General features: G+C 32.9%; 1 protein-coding gene across 1 annotated transcript in view; it reads left to right on the top strand.

Moving 5' to 3' along the window:
- Window positions 1-5,449: 5,449 nt before the first annotated feature.
- Window positions 5,450-18,328, top strand: part of LOC129005840 (ankyrin repeat domain-containing protein 29-like) — a 59,866-nt gene continuing 46,987 nt past the window's right edge. Inside the window, exons 1-2 of the mRNA XM_054434859.1 lie at window positions 5,450-5,541; window positions 14,111-14,276. Coding sequence (XP_054290834.1) covers window positions 14,265-14,276 — 12 coding nt within the window. The 5' untranslated portion in view covers window positions 5,450-5,541; window positions 14,111-14,264. The remainder of the gene's footprint in view (window positions 5,542-14,110; window positions 14,277-18,328) is intronic.

Genomic DNA, 18,328 nt, shown 5'->3' with positions numbered 1-18,328 from the left:
AAGCAAAAATATAAAAATACCACGATAAAGTCGAATCCCTGAAAGATGGTAAGGTGAGCAAACAAGAATCTATATATTAATTTGAAACTGTTTTTCTTTGTGACAGCTATTTTGAGAGAACGGCTGGGCGTAGAAACTCGGTAGAGGTGTCTAAAGAAAGGTCCTGGTCTGTAGATGAGCCATCAAAAGAGAAACAAGGAGAATTCCCTCGGGGCTCTGCCCCAGTGGCCTTTAAATTCCCATACCATGTTATTCTTATGGAGGAAAACGAGGTTTTTGTCACAGCTAATGTGAGAGAACGGCTGGGCGTAGAAACTTGGTAGGGGTGTCTAAAGAAAGGTATTGGTCTGTAGGTGAGCCCTCAAAAGAGAAACGAGGTAAATTTCCTTTGGGCTCTGCCCCAGAGGCCTTTAAAGTTCACTCTGCAATGTTGTTTACATTTCGACCATATGGATAATTTTACACTACTTTTAATGAACCAGCTGTTAATATTAAAATTGCATTCAAAGGTCTACTGAAACTGTCAAAATTAAATGTTTACATTATTATTTATGATTTTAAATGGATTCTCCACTGCATGGCAAGTTTTTTATAGTTTCACCAAAATGAATTTATGATACGTTTCAAATGTTTTGTTCGAAAATCAATGCTTTATTGCTCTTAGAAAATTTTGGGTTGAAAATTGTGTCATAGACGAGTACGTTGAGGATGAGAGCTGTGTTCAAGTTTTGGAATAGACTAACTACGGAGTCTATGATTTTGGTAAAGTAGGTGAACTAATGTCAATTCAGGTATTAAAAAAAATGTGTACACAGTTTTTACTTTGATGTAGGTACACATGTAGCTAGGTCGAACAACGCATCTAAACCTCACTACATACAAAACATTCGGAAACACAACATCACATATCATCGCATTTGCATAATTTGTTACCAAGGCTGGACTAGGTTATGGATTTGGTTCCGCAAATGTTCAAGATTTGTGATAAAATTTCCTACAATTATGGTTCATTCCAATCCACGAAATACATGCACAGCGTTATGTGATCTATATGGCCAAGGCAAAACTACCCCACAAGTTAATGAATTATCAAGTAATAGTGCAGTAGAAATAGGGTTTGAGGTGGAACTAATTGCAACAGAAATTATTCCAGCTAGAAATGGTAGGTAATACACTTATAAAAAACATACTAAAAATATACATTTGTACTGTTACGCAAAATATGGGTTTTTGGTCGCCATTTAAAAAAAGTGTAAAATTTTAAATTATTGTAAAAAAACTGGTTTAGTATAATTATAGAACTTTTCATGCTGGAAAAGAATATAATGATTGAATTTAAAATATACTGTTAACAGTGATGCACTATGGGCGAAAAAGGTACGTTTAAAAACGTGGCATTTGAAAAGTTTTGTATTTATAAGTTATTTTATACTTTTAAAATTTGTTTTTTTTTCATTTTTGACCCTTAAAACGTAGAATTTCCCAATTTCTCTCTAGACCTTTTTAAAGAGCTTAAAAAACAAATAGTTAAGTATATCAAAGGGGTTTTGTACGATTATTGCTAACGGGGGAAATTCAAAAAATTGGAAATTTAAAATCCCTACGTTATTTTTATGGAGAATATGGTAAAAGTTGTAGTTTCCATGCTTATGGATATATTTTGATAAAACTTTGAAGATTTATTTACTTTATACTAAACAATTAATATTTTACTAAAAACACACTTAATTGGTTTCCTTGTAGCAGCAAACCTTGGTACTCGTTTCGTTAAACCTAATGTTATTTATTTAATAGACTAGCAACAGAGCCCATTGTGGTTAAATTAATGCAACGGTCTCTAGTGAAATAATGGTTATGAAATCCATACACCACTTTACTCACTAATATTTGGTACATATTAAGCTCATAACATTAGAATCACACACTTAACATAAGAAACACACTTAAAACACAAATGCAAATTGTTAACAACAATATTTAATCAAAGAAAATTTAATTAAATAACAATATAAAAATAAGCTGTTAAATTATCAACTCATTTTTCGTATGGTTTGATTATGCATACTGGTAAATCAATTATTGCCATCTATAAAAATAATTTGTATTTCTTTTCCGAGTCGGGTTAGCTCTTCTACCAGACCGATTTTCATAATTTTGGCCTTAAGCCGGGTTTACACTATGTAGCTAAACCTGCTACATTGCAGATTTGTGTAACATCTAGCAATGTTATACTGTATAACATTTGCTAGAAGTAGAAGAAGTAACTTTACAAAAGTGCTATATAACACTGCTATATTTAGCAGATCCTGCTATATATAGCTAAAATTGTGCTATCCATCGGGAGTCGGTAAATATCAAAAGAAATACGTGCTACATCTAACATTGCCATATGTAGCAATGATATACATATATTTTTCGTCTAGCATCTGCTATATGTAGCGCTGAACGGTTTTGCTCAGCGATCTTTGTTTACAATGGAAGCACTGGAAACGGAAAGTGGCAGTGCCTAGGATCGGGATGATATTATCGGGGCTATTGGTATTATAAACTTAATGTTCCGTGGACAACCGGCGTTGTGATCATACGTAAAACGTTTTTGAAGTTACCGTCGCCCTATTTAGCGTTTTAATTATGGATTGTCAGGGTATTCATCATCATTAAGGTCCCGTAATAAATCTGCTACACTGTACTTATTTCTCGAAGCAAGAAGCGGTCAAACCTAAAACTTGCTAAAATCTTCGCTCCTGTCTGTCTCTCTCTCTGACTTCCAAGATCACAACGATAGCTGCCACGAACAATGTCTCTTCAGCGCACATTTCGATACGGAATGTGAATGAGGTAGTGCTACAGATAACATATAGCACGAGCACCAGAATCACTAAAATTGTTTTAAAATTTTTCATACAGCAAAAGTTATAAAGCAATGTTATATAGCAAAAGTTATATAGCAGGTTTTGCTACATAGTGTAAATCCGGCTTTTAAACTAAAGCTATGGACGCACCATAGATTTTGCTATTAAGCACCAGCACTCATTTTGACGTATATTTTGAGTTATGCACAAACTGCCTCCCTGTAAATTACTTACGGGAGTTAAATTTGTTTTTTCGAGTTCGTTTGGCTCTTCTACCGGACCGATTTTCATAATTTTGGTCTCAAAGCTATGCAAGCACATATTTGTCATCATTAATCTATCAAATGTATTACCATACGAAAACAATTAAATTGGATTTCTGTTCAATTTAAAAAAATGTATTCTAGTAGTTACATTATCCTATATGTTTTTATCTAAAAATCTTCAGTGAAATACCCGATTCCATTGGAATTATAGATTTTTGAGATCGGACGTACCTAAAGCATACTGCTAAATCATAAACGACCCAAATTGTTTAAAAATGGAGTTATCTATCATCGATTTATAGTTAAAAAGATCTTGCTTGCAATCTCAACAGTACCTAGGCTAACTGTCAACGTTGACGGGTTTCACCTAGCAAATCTTAAAAAATCAAACTTTCATAATTATTTGAAAATCTACAAGAATTGCTTTCCAATGACCCATTACTTAATAAAATCGGTCCAGTAGAACTCTAGATTTAGTTGTACGAAGATTGTAACACTGAATTACTAGATTTAATTGAAAATCAATTAAGACAAATGGAAATTCGTTTAGTCTGCAGGTTTGCTGCGGCGGGGGTATTTTGTACTACGATCGTATTTCTAAATAGTGCTTATAACCACTATTATAACATTTTTCAGCATTAAATTTCCTATTATTTGATACCCAAAAAGTTATTTTTACGAATATTAAAATTTTGACACTTTTTTCAAGATGGCGGCCAAAAAACGTATTTTCCGCCACAGTACAGATGTATATTTTTAGTATGTTGATTAGAAGCATACTACCTACCATTCACAGACATAATCATTTCTGTTGCAATTAGTTCCACCTTAAGCTATATTTTCGATTATTTCTACTGCACTATAAGAACAGGATGATTAAATACATGGGTCGATGTGGCAAGAGAAGGAATTAAAATTGCTGAGATCGAAGTAAGAATGTTACTGCTTTCTGGAGATTTAGATAGTTTTATCAAACAAAAAAAAAACTGATTTAATATGCTGATAGAATTCTGTATTTTTATGACCAAAGATGATGATAACTTATAAATCCGGATACAATCTGAATGATTTTCCTAAAGCAGATGGAATTAGTGGTTAGTAATAAATATTGACTCTTTCCGTAACATGATAGACTAATTATATGAACTCATTCTCCCATATAGTGAAAGTGGCTTTGGTATGAAACAAACTCATGAACAAACAATTATAAGACTCCTAAAAAACCTTTTGAGCAACCTAAAGCCGATAAAAAGGTAGGAAATATTGTGTTAAACGAATTCATCAATCACGTTTTTTAGGGAACACAATCGTCATACTTATTATTGCTTATCCTCCCTCCATTTAACTAAGATTCTAATGACTTCACTCTATCCATCGCAGTTAGCTGATTTTACATAAAACCTCAAGATTAACCGTCGATTTCGACGGGGTTCCACTAGTGTTCTTTATTTTAAAAACATGTATACAAGTTAAGGTTAAACAAAGTATTTTAAATCAATACGTCCCTAACAAGGTAGGGTTCATGCTTTATTCGTTTATTCATTTGTTATGTGTATTTTAACTGATGCAGAAATATATTTTTATAAATTAATTTTCTTCAAAGTTTACTTTAATATAAAAACTAAATAACTTAGCCTGTTTTGATTAAATAACTAAATATTCCTGAATTATGTAAACTACAGAGTATTATCCTCAAGGATTAATTTAAACCTTAAGGTTGTGTCATGAATCTAGGTCTACTGCCGGGTTTCACCTTTAAAGGTTACAAGCCAACCCGATTTTCCCAGTGAGCCCATTAACTATTTCATTCATGTAATAAATTTTTATCTGCTGAAATATATATATATAAAACGGGCGTTATTAGCTTTTAATTCATTAGTTCTTAGAAAATCCATTATCATGGATTTTCCATGCAGTTCCATGATTAACTGTGACCAATCTGTCAAACAAGTGATTGAATAGTGGCGGGAGATATCTCTGACGTACAAGCGAGCGATCAATGAGCGCGGTGGTGTCGTGGGGGCTCATTGAGCAGGGCGGGAGGAAAGGGATGTTTTACATCGATATTGCATCGTTCTCGAGCCACCATTCCAACTTTCGACCATCCGATGGATTCGACTTGACTCGGTGGGCAATCCTACAACTCTACAGAAATCAGAAATATCTTAGTTTAGTGATGCTACTGCTTGAATACGTCAAATCAACGCATAGATTGTGATTCACAAACTACTTAACTAGTCAGGCCACTATTTCAGAATAATTTTAAACACATACGTTTCGATCGGTTGTTAGTCAGAGTCAGAGTAGTCACGGTAGTGAAGTAGTGATGAGTGTTTGGGGAGGGTAGAAGCTACTCCACACCCCACAGTGTGTGCGTGCTACGTGTGTAAGTTGCCTTCGTAACCGGCTTTTGCAGAAACGTGGTGAGTGGTATTTGGCTATCTTATCAATTCTAAAGCTATTGACTAAAGGAGATGAGAATGTAATAGCTGTGTTATACAATACAGTTTATCTATTACCTTTTCCATCAAACGGTTTACGGATTTTCTCATAAAAGGTGTTTGAAGAACGAGTTTTTTCTACATGTGGCAATATTTACTTACACTAGTGTCCCTGTTGCTCGAATTCGAGCAATTGCTAATTATAACAGGCATTATTTTAAAAGGAATAACTACCATAATTTCTGATAACTTTAAAAGATTCGACTCAAGGATTATGCAAATACTCAATATGTACATAACAGATCGATATAATCATCATTTCTTGTAAATATCTTAAAATTTTTCAGAAGCTGATCTTGTTTATTTAGTGTTTTCTACAAATAGCGTTACTCATAGCCGCATTAGGTTGTCCATAATAAGGATTATAAATTCCATTAAAAAAACATTATTTCTATTTCTTCTCCTAGGTGGTGTTCTATGACTTGCCTATGTTTCCATGATTTGCAAATGGATTACTCTTTCAATGATTACTAAGAAATGCAGCACAGTGTTAACACAGTTTTCTTTTTAGTATATCAATTTATCCAGCCTCTCTGGTTTTTTCCATTGTAATATTTACGCCAACCCAAATTTAAAGGGTAAATATTTAACTTCAACCAAGTGAGTAAATGTCTGTAGCAAACTGTTCAATTAACAAACTTATTGACTGTTTACTGTTAACATATGTTCTTCTTCTCACTTTTAATTTCTGACAGCAGCTGGAGTTTCATAAAAATTTTTGTTTCCCATGTTAATCTTATGGAGAAATATGAAACTTTAAAGGGCCCCAGGGCTTACCTGACACCCGTTGGCAAAACTCCGGTTCCCCGATTGACATTAAAGCATATTCTTATCTCAAAAACCCTTTCGGGCTCCGCCCCAGTGGCTCTGTAGTTCCCCATGTTAATCTTATGATTTTTCATATTTAAAAGTAATTAATGAATTAACAGCTGTTTCAATTAAACAAGTTGGTTCTGTTCTATGATGTTCAATAGCATAAAAGTTACAAGGATTACCAATAGGGTGCAGCACTATTATTTTTTTTTATTTATGACAACAGCTAATTTCCAACCAAAAGGTGAGTGAGCGTAGCGAACGAACTTCAACCTGGAGGCGAGTTAGCGTAGCGAACGAGCTAACCTGAAGGCAAGTGAGCGCAGCGAACGAGCTCCAACCTAAAGGTGAGTGAGCGCAGCGAACGAACTTCAACCAGGACGAGAATGAGCCATGCGAATACTTATGAAGTTAAACGGGGCGAAGCCCACGGGTACAGCTAGTATAACAATAATTTTAACAAATCTCAATTGTTTCAATGTCATGCCTACTTTAAAAATACATTATAATCATAACTTAAATAACAAAATTAAAAAAAAAAACTTCACAGCACGTAGATTCCTAATGCGAATATATTGACCAGTTTGATGTTTTATTAATCCAATAATAAAAACACTTTTCAAAATAAATATAACAGATTAAATTGTACTAACAATTATTTGCACATATTTTGGTACTTTAGTATTAAACGGAGGCCACATTTTGTCAGCGCGCTGCGGCGGTTATGTTAGGTTGGGTTATCGTAAATATTATGTGTGTAGGACTTTCCTCGCTTCGTTATGAATCGAACGATACTTTCTATTATGATAACCCAACCTAACATAACCGCCGCAGCGCGCTGACAAAATGTGGCCTCCGTTTAATACTGAAGTACCCATATTTTTTTAAAATAACAGGGAACCTTTCACACATTTTATAGACAAGTTTTAATATGGGTATAGTATGTGTGTTTAGGGGGTTTTATTAAAAGAATAACATACAGCTATTATAATAAGAATACTTATAGATGCGTTATCATGTCAATGAAAATATCGAATTTAATTATTATTAGGTATTATGTTTATGTATTATCTGCTGATGGGACTAAATTTCAATTAAGATTATTACAATCATCTCTATCCATACTTGACTTGGCTTAAAATACCTACATTCGTAAAAGTATTGAAAAAGTATTGATTACGATTCATCCACTGATTAATTATCAAACAGTGTCTAAGTAGCGTAGTCGAAATCGTTAAAATAAAGTAAAAAAAACATGACCTCCTAGTCCGCCTGCAAAAGTAATGACACTTCTTCCATTCTGTTCAGTTTGCTCTAAGCGGAATGCCCATCGATGGAACTAAATTTGTAATAATTTAATTGCAAGAACACTGATAACAGAAGAATACTAAGGATAAAATAACATTTAAGATAATTATTTCAACTGTTTATTATGATTAACTTTACTGGTGCGCTATGAGAGTTAGTAATTAAAAATATAAGCTCAACATATAATTTATATCATGAGAAAGCCTACAAATAATTTTCATCAAACAATTCCGGTATATTGATAGTAACAAATTGAAACATATCAGCTGACAAGTACGATATAGGATACAGTTAATAAATATTGTTCAGTATCAACAAACAATCAAAAAAAACATTAGCCTATATTAAAATGAAACTGTTCTAAACTAACCTAACCAACCAAACTGGCTGTAACATTTCAAAAATCCGTTTGATAGCCTATTCCCCATATGCCTTTTCTCTTCTGTTATCAAATGGAATTTTGAAACGGTAACTTAGCCTATACAGCAAGTTTGGTTAGTTATGTTAGGTTAGTTTAAAATACGATGTCCTAATCCAATGTATAGGCTATTATTTTTGCCTAGACAAGGTTAGTTCTTAATTTGTAATTTAAATGCGTTTGAATATATTAAAACAGATGGAATACCAATCGTGAAGTAAAACAAAAATATCGATATATCGAAAATAAATCATCGATAATAATGAATGTTCCCTTTAACAGGAAAGTACCAAATTAGCTTTGGATATCCATTTAAATGATCCAAAGTGAAATTAAGGTCCTTTATATGACGAAGAGTGTCATTCGGAATAAGTCATGCTTTTTCCCATTGCCCACAAAATGGAATAACATTCATAGGCCTTCTCATTATGTCTACAAAATGGCTGAAAAGTCGCTACATATTTTCAATTAATAATTACGAGCTGTTGGCCCGTCATACGTACGGGAATCGAGTAGTCAGTAAAACCGAATACTGTATGATTCAGTACAGATAGTTTACATATGCACCTACATTGTCAACACATTTTCTTAATCTAACATATACATTTTGAACACATTTTCAGATAAAAACTTGTGGAACATTACCGAGAACATTACAAATGTAAACTTCCAATTCATTGAGAGTCTTTGCATTACTTCTGTAAACCTCTTCTTTTGCCCATCCACACAAACAAATTATAGAGCGTAAAGTCTGGCTACGCGCAGGCCATTGATGTCGACCTGCTACACGTCATCGTGAGGTGAATTTTAAATTTACGCCCTTTCCCCAATAATTGCCAGTCATAATAGCAGACATTTTAAATAAGCTTGGATCGATTTTTAATATGAAGTACCAACAATGGTATTAAATTAGCATCAATCAGCTGACAATATGAGCGAAGAAACCCGTATGGGGGTTTGGTGATAAACATTTAAATTTGGCTACATACTTTTTAGCGAACTAAATTTCGTTGTCTATTTACTTTTATGGTTTTCAATAAAGTTTATTTTCAAATTCAAATTTTAATTAGAATAAAAAATGTCAGCATCTACTAAATAATATGATTACAGAACACTTCACAGTTAAGTGAAATGTGTGATTTTCACAACTAAAAATTTCCATTCCTACCAAACCTTATAAAAATTTTACTTACTCTTAATACACTTGAGATAGGGGAGCGAGCTGGCCTAGTGGTTAGAGTGCGGGATTTCGGTCCGTAAGGTCCCGGGTTCAAATCCCGCCAAATCATTAATGTATTTGATCAAAGTGATAACATCGCAACCCTTAGGTCTAGCCTGAAGTAATGTGAAAAACAATCCCGGGCTCGTGCCTAGCGTCTTAGGATAAAACAAATAACCTTGAAATAACCGGATAAAACATTTTTTTCTGATTTTACCATTCTCAAATCTGTGCCATTTACACCACGATGGAATCGAAACATTCCAACATAGTAATAACAATAACACCAGAGGTTAAACAGCAATTTCGCTGGTAAACTTTACTGCCTCAAATATTTTTTCAAAGACGAGTTGACACAGAAACTGCAAATACCCCCACCACTAAATTATACTCCTAAAATTGTCAGATTTATTTCCTATTTAAATATCATTAATTTTAATGAGTACTTAGGTTTGGTGCTAAAAGCAAGCTACAACGGTTCATTTATTCTCCATGGTAATTTTAAATTTACACTTTTTGAGGATTTTTTCGTAACGTTAGGCATACGACAATGCTTCAATATACTAAATTGTTTCTTTTTCTTAGCTCTACAAAATGGTTTGTAAATAAATTGCAAAGTCTTATGTTTTCAGGGTGAAAAATGGGAAAACCCCATTTTACCCTCATAAAACCCCCGATAAACCCCTGTTCCCATAGCCTGATCTGCTGGTTCGCGACGCGAACTCGTTCGAACAAATGTAGGTTTACACTTTTATACCAAATTTAATCAAAATCGGATCATTTTTGCTCGAGTTATCGTGCTTACGGACACATATATAATATATATATATGAATTTGAACGGATGGTGTTTTTTAGCCTCTGGCAACCTCAAAACGAAAAAGTAAATCTGTCCCGGGTTCAGGTCTTACCATGAGACCTACGGTAATAGCTTATTCCTTATATGGGAAATTCGTTAAAACGCAAGAAAACACTCGTTCGTGTTTGGCCTTTTAAATATTTAATCAAGTTTATTATCCAAGTATCAAGTCTCTGCTAATACAGAATCTCAACCTTATGAATGTCCACACTACAATGGTGAAGTTTGACAACTTGGATGTTTACCAGCACTTGATAAAGAGCGTCGGCTGGTGTTCCCTGGTAGATCGTGCTGTCTCGTGGTTTCTCTCCTAATTTCGTTGTCAACTCCAGCGGCAGCTGCCCCTCTGCGTCTAATAAACTGAGCATTATCCCGATCCTTCATTCTCTGCTGATCGACAATTTACTTTCACGGTGGCGAAAGTAAACGCCGCTACGTGGGAAATTGTCAGAGCTCTATCAAAGTGTGCTCCAAGAATGAGACATCTCTTCCTTGGAAATGAAAATACTTGAAGAGTTCTTACATAGGTTTATGTGGGGAACAATTTTAGTCAGGCTGCTAACCGCTTATTAAAACTGAGAAACTATTTTATGGCTGTTTAACTTTAATAAATGTGGGAAAATAACAGTTAATATCTTAGTAAAAGGTTCTTTAGAAAAATAGGTCCACTATTTTTAACATTATCTCGATGAAAATTTAGATGATAAATTGTGTGACATTAGAATGTACATAATGATGTAAAATAGTAAAAATAGTATATTTATCATTAAAAATAATTTAAAAAAGGGTACTATGGTGTATTATTTATTAACTAGCAACCATGCCCGTGCCGTTGTGGTTAAATACAACGGTATCTATTAAAATGATGGTTGTGAAATCCATACACACAATCAAAGAAAATCAATTAAATAACAATATAACAATAAGCTGTTAAATCATTAACACATGTTTAGATTATGCATACTGGTAAATCAATTATTGCCATAGCCTATATAAAAAATATTGGTTTTTCTTTTCCGAGTCGGTTTAAAGGTCTTCTACCCGACCGATTTTCAAAATTTTGGCAATAAACTAAAGGTATGGACGCACCACAGATTTGCCATCAAGCATCGGCATTCATTTTGACGTATATTTCGAGTTATGCACAAAATGCGTCCCTGTACATTTCTTATGGGAGTTAAATTAGTTTTTTTTCGAGTTCGTTATTTCGGCTCTTCTACCAGCCTGATTTTCATAAATTTTTGTCTCAAAATAAAGCTATGCAAGCACATATTTGTCATCAAGCATTATTATTAATTGATCTAATGTATTACTCAACAAAAAATATAAATTAGATTTCTTTGATTTTTTACTTCAATCAAAGATGCATTCAAGCAGTTCTAACTTTTAGTACATTACCCTATATTTTTGGGTCTAAAAACCTTTGGATTTAGTTGTACAAAGTTTAACAACAAAATCTTTAGTTAAGTATTTTCTCACCACTATAAATTGGGAGGTTGCTTAACGTTTTTGCAAATAACATTGAAACGGTGAGGAAATCGACCAAGGTGGAAGGTGATATTCTGAAAGAGAATCAAATTTACTACAAATAACTACTATGCATTTCTTGAAAATGCTTAATAAAGGCAGCCAAAAGCTGGCTACAAATAGAAACATAATAAACGGTATCAGCATTCTGACACATACTTTCTCCCATAAGATTGTCAACAACCTTTCTCATGAGTAAGCGATGAGAGTAAATATACGGAAATCGGATTTGTACAATTTTCTTCAGAATTTAAAGGACTATAACATACTAAATTTTTATCAAAATCGTTCTAGCCAATTTTGGGAAAATCCGATTTTCCGTTATTCTATGGGGATTTTTATGGGAAAATAACATAATTTACCATAACTTTTGAACCGTAATTTTTACAGAAATGGGATTTGTATCATTTTGTTTAGAATATAAAGGACTATAACATACTAAATTTTTATCAAAATCGTTCTGGCCATTTTTGAGAAAATCATATTTTTCCAGTTTTTTATGGGGTTTTATGGGAAAATCCCCATTAAAAATAAAATTTTCTAAAAAATGACAAAAACTATCAAAATTGTAAGGATCATAACATACTCTGTTAAATCAAAACCGGATTTTTGTCTAAAATCCTATTTTTTGTTATTTTATGGGGGTTTTATGGGAAAATAACATAATTTACCATAACTTTTGAACCGTAATTTTTACAGAAATGGGATTTGTACCATTTTGTTCAGAATTTAAAGGGCTACAACATACTAAATTTTTATCAAAATCGTTCGGGCCATTTTTGAGAAAATCCGATTTTTCCAGTTTTTTATGGGTTTTTATGGGAAAATCCCCATAAAAAATCAAAATTTCAAAAAAATGAAAAAAACGCCTGGAGATACCACGGAATAAAACCTACATACCAAATTTCATTGAAATCGGACCACAGGTGTAGTCCCTAGCTCTGTACACATCCAGACACAAAGACACACACTCAGACACACACACACACACACACACACACACACAGACATCACTTCAAAACCACTTTTTTGGGTCCAGGGGGACCCAAAACGAATATATCCACTCAAAACTCAAACTCGAAAATTTTGACGAAAACAATACTTTCTCCATATACTATGGTATAGGGGGAGAAAGTAAAAATAGAAACCTGAAACCCCGTTTTTAATGTATTTTTGTTATTTTTACTTTTGTACCACAAATATTTAACAAAATCACACTTTCATAATTATTTGCAAATCTACGATTAGTTGGGCTTTCCAATGTACCCATTAATTAACAAAATCGGTCTAGTAGAAGTCTAGATTTAGTTGTACAAAGTTTAACAAAAATATCCTAACTCAGTATTTTCTCATTACTATAAATTCGGAGGTTGCTTAGCTATTTTGCAAATAACTTTTAATGGGTGAGGAAATCGACTAAAGTGGAAAGGTGATATTCTGAAAGAGGATAAAATTTCCTACAAATTGATACCATACACTTCTTGGAACACCAAAAAAGGCAGCCGAAAGTCTCACCCAAATAAAAAGTGTGAAAAGACGCCGTTTTCAATGTATTCCTTATGGAAAACATGTTTTTTTTTTAAATTTTCACCATAAATCATAACAAAAACAAACTTTCATAATTATTTGCAAATCTACATGAATTAAGCTTTTTAACGACCCTTAATTAATAAAATCGGTCAGTAGAACTCTAGATTTAGTTGTACAAAGATTTTAAACTGAATTATATATAGAATAGATAATGATTTAAATATAAATAAATAATAACAACAAATATACAAATATTGTTTGTTTTTTATACAGTTTTACGAGTTAATACCACCTTTGCATAGGGTGAATTATAAAAGGTGAACAGTGTGTTTGGAAAACTTATGAAAACATGACTTGTACTGATTCTTCCTCCAGACAAATTTAGTATACTTATTTATTAGAAACTCTTTTTATAAACACTTTATTAAAACTACTATAAAACTGTTACTATAAAAAAAAAATAGTGATGACATTATTAATATTGTTGACGTTTGTATAGGTTTTTATTTAATCTTTTAAGATCATTCAAAGTCCGGTATATACGTAGAAATGCTCAAAGTTGCTACTGGCAGCAAATGTCCAGACACTAATCGCTTTATTACCTCCAAACATGTCTCTACGATAATACAGAATTAACTTTTTCTCATGAACATGACGAACATTATAAAACTATGGATAAGCTAATCAAAACTCGTGACCAGAAATCAATTTCCTTTGTAACTTCGTCACAGTGGTTTACGCCTCAAAAAGAAACACAAGTGTTCTTCCATCCTTCCGGATACAACAATAACTGCTGTGTTGTGTTGTGACGTTATACAGGTGGCTGAGACTGGTTGCGATGACGTCAGTCCGCTAGGAGCGCTAGTGACTGATAACACTATCCAGTAGGCTGTGGCGGCAGTACCAATATCACAACACAGTGCACAGCGGTTGAGCCGCTGGACCTGTGGAGGAAGACGGCCTAGCTCTCACCATGTCTATGAAGGTATGTTATCAGTTTGTACATATAATTTAAATTACATAACTGTAAACATCATGCAATAGTAAATATTTATACTACTTAGGCCAGGCCCAGGATATGGTGAATGACAGGGTTACGGAAATTTTAAAGGTGGGAATGAGCTATTTTAATCGAATAAAATGTCCACGTGTGATCGAAATTACTGTATGGTTTATTCAGTCCTACACAGTTTTAGACTATAAATTTCTAAGCCTGTAGGGACCTCAAAACGAAAAAGTAAATCGGCCCCGGGTCCAGGTCTTACCATGAGTACTACGGTAATAGCTTATTCCCTATATGGGAAATTCGCTATACAAATAAAATAATTGAATTTTGTCCTACAAAGATCAAATAAAATTACAATCTATTAAATTCAGTAATACAGTCAAATTTGTCATCTATTTAGGCCATTAACTAAATTATAATTTACGCTTATATTAAGGCACAACCAAATTAAGCTCAGAGTCAAATCAAACCAAATAATTTATTTTGCCATTCAATACAAGCAATGTACAATAGGCTAAGTCATAAAAGGCATTAGCATGAAATAAAACATGCTAAAGTTGAACTAAATTAGTAGTAAAAAAGAGTGTGAGGACTTGCCGAAGATTATTGGTATGAACGAATTCCATTAGGGCTCTGCCCTACAGGTCGATTTCCAAGTGCTACGCATTTCGTGCTTTCGGTATTTACATTATCTAATTATTGAAAGGAACAGCAGATGGTCGATACAATTAATTATTAACAGTTAAGTTGTTTGTTTATTTACTGCAAAGGGTTTTTTGTGGTGCTTTATTTACAATTTGGAAATATGCGAGTTATTTTGTTTAGTAAGATGGGCATTTATAAAATCATTATTATTATTACTCTTGTAAATTATTATTATTTCATATTTCATTACTCAGTTGCGAATCATTAGTGTTAGCATGTATTCATAAAGCATGACCAAATAGCAAGATGTAAAACTTGCAGCATGTTAATATTATTAATAAATCCATAAATTGTTATGCATGTAATTGAATGTACAAATGGCGATTTTGTCGTAAATAAATAAATAAATTTGTAGTTAAAGAGAAGTACAGTAAAGATTTGTAGAATTTGTCTCATAGTTTTCTCTGTTTTTAGTAAGCTTCGTTGTCTTTTGTAATAAACTACAGGTAAAGAGGCCTGACTAAAATTGAAGAATCAGGATTAATTTTTTTCCATACATATCAACAATATGAAGGAGTTGATTTTAATGCTACGGTATGTTATCTAATGGATATATTGATTTCAAATAAGTACATTAAGTAGATATAAACCTTTTATGATATACAGTTTAAGTATTTTTAAACTCGCATCAGTACCACTTACTTATATGTAGGCTACTGGATTTGGTTGACTAGAGAATTAAACCCCTTTTATTTCTGAACTTAAAGGAAATAATTTAACTAAACTAAGTGGAAAATAGTTTGTTTGTTTCTAAAGTAAAAAATAGTTGTGTAACTATTTCATACATCAGATCTAGAGAACAGCATATTGTTCTCTTTTGCCTTCTCCCCGTTGCGAAGTTCGGGAATATCAGATAGTTTCTTGTTCATATGTATTAAATAGATTTTTTTTTAAATCCTAACACAAAAACATATGCTGTAAGGTTATTTGTCCTACCGAGTAAAATTACACAGAGCTTCTGAAGAAATATCTTTGTATTAAATAGGCAAGTATGTTTCTTTAAAATCTTTTTTCTCAGCTTGTGTGGATCGCAGGGTAAATAGGGTAAGCATACTGTTAAAAAATATTTTCCTGTAGATGTCCAGAATTCCTTTATATATTAAAATACAGAAAGCTCAAAAATAACTACAACAAATTAATTTAATATTTAAAAAAGGTAACTTGGTTGTTATAGTTGTCATGCTGGTGACGAAATAATAACATGATAAAAAAGAAAATCAAAATAAATGGAAGAAGAAATTACAATTACATATTTTATTTACAGCATAGGGTTAAAATGGAGAAGCCTGTCCATTACACATTTTTGGTCGAGTTTTCGACCATTGAACGACCACTATCATTGATAAATTTATACGGATGACCAAAGAATTGTACCAAACGACTGACCCTACTGCAGTATGTTGTAGCCTACATTAATTATTACCTAATACTTTTAATGTTATCAGTTAAATTATATTTTTCTTTAAATTGAACTCTTTTGTCTTTTTGAATCATTACTGTATACACCTGTGAATTTAAAAATAATATAATGTAATTACCGAGCACAGGATACAACATATTATAATTCTTCTCTCGACAGTATGGCTACTGTAGTTGTAGTTACGTCCTCGTTGGTGCTTGACATTGAAGAGTCGTCGTAAACGCACCTTTACGTCACACAACTCTCAGATTTGTAACTCACGTTATCATGTCAAGTACACAATACTGTAGAGCTTACCGCACGTAAAATAATTAAGATAAGCCGATAACAAGCCGTGTTATTGAGCGGAGCGAGCGAAGCGAGCGTAGCTCTTTGGGATCAACTTCAATGCAACAAATAAAGCAACATCACTCAATAACGGCAGAACACATTTCAGCTAAACTTAACAAGATTACTTAGACTAATAGTGAGATGGTTAATAAACAAACAAATTTCAATTAGATAATGCTAATGCAATTTAAAACGAACTTAAAATTTCCAAATTTTAACATTAGGCTTATGGGACTAAAGTAGCCATATGACAGTTTTTTGTTTACAAGAAAAATGTAAACAAGAGAATCATAAGGTATTTCTGAACTTTCTAGACTTTCCTTTTAAACATTTTTAAACCATGAACCTATTTGTGTTGCCAGCTGATTAGAAACAGCCAATGTTAGAAATCAGGATTTAATAAGCGATATATTGAACCGAATCGAAATCGATATTTAATCTGATAATACATCACAGGTTATATTATGTTGAATTACATCGACGGTACAGTAAGTTATTACACTTATTAATAAAACGCAGATTGAACACTGATCTAATTTAGGCATGTAGGGAAGGTAGGTCGGGGTTCATGAGTATTCGTGACTACATTAAGTGTTTTGAAGTAAGGTTAGATTAGGAAGGTAAAGTATAGGTTATAGGTAATTGATCGAGTTGTTTATTTGTGTTGCACCAAATAAACTGATAATATTTTCCTGGTCAAAACTACCATAATGTACTTTTGGAAGAGGTATCTGAATAACAACAACAAGATGTAGTAAAAACAAATCTGAATTATTATAATCTTAAAACAATAAAACCAGCATTAGTACATCTATTGACTTTTTTACATTTAGTTACTTATGCAAATATCAAATCTCGTTTGTTCCGCTCAACTGGCTTTCACCTCTCTGAAAGCAACCCTAGTAATGGCGACTTTTACACTTATGTTTAACCTTTTTTAATTTACTACATGGGTTAATGTATGTGTTATGACAAATTTCGTGGAAAAAGGTCGTGTTAAAGTAATATAAAGCTCTTATTTTGTATGTTTTATTTATCATCGATATAAAAACAAGTATTGAATCAAATTAGGCAAAACACAGAAAAGGTTAAGTTTATTGCTCCTCACTTTTTACTTGTTTTCTCCAAGACTAGGAAAAAACTCCCTGTGTTAAAGCCAGAAATTTTAATATAAAATACAGTAAGCATATTTGGTTTTCAAAATATGGTATACGTGCCAATATTTCTCGATTTTTCAATGTGGTGTTTTCAACTTAATAATTTAGTGAAGAGCCAAACAGTTTGAACAAAAGTCAAGAGAGTTTTCTTAACCTAACCCACATCAAGTGAACATTGTATCCTAGTGTTAGTGGTTTGTAAAATATTAACATAAAGGAAACCTACCGAGTGAAGTGAAAGCAAGACGTCCGTGCCAGACCTACACATTGCCGAGTTTAGGCTAGGCTGGGCATTTGTAGTCTAGTTCCGTTTCGACTTGCAACTGTGACAGAAAGAAACTACCGGTACATCGCGTTCCAGGTCATAAGTGGAATGTGCCATTTGTTCCCTTTTATTTTCAATTCTTTTGATATCCAAC

The sequence above is a fragment of the Macrosteles quadrilineatus genome, unplaced genomic scaffold, assembly GCF_028750875.1.
Source record: "Macrosteles quadrilineatus isolate MER2022 unplaced genomic scaffold, UCM_ALF_1.0 Scaffold_36__1_contigs__length_1205136, whole genome shotgun sequence".
Lineage (NCBI taxonomy): Eukaryota > Metazoa > Arthropoda > Insecta > Hemiptera > Cicadellidae > Macrosteles > Macrosteles quadrilineatus.
The sequence above is the reverse complement of the archived record's forward strand: the minus strand, read 5'-3'. Positions and strand labels throughout refer to the sequence as shown.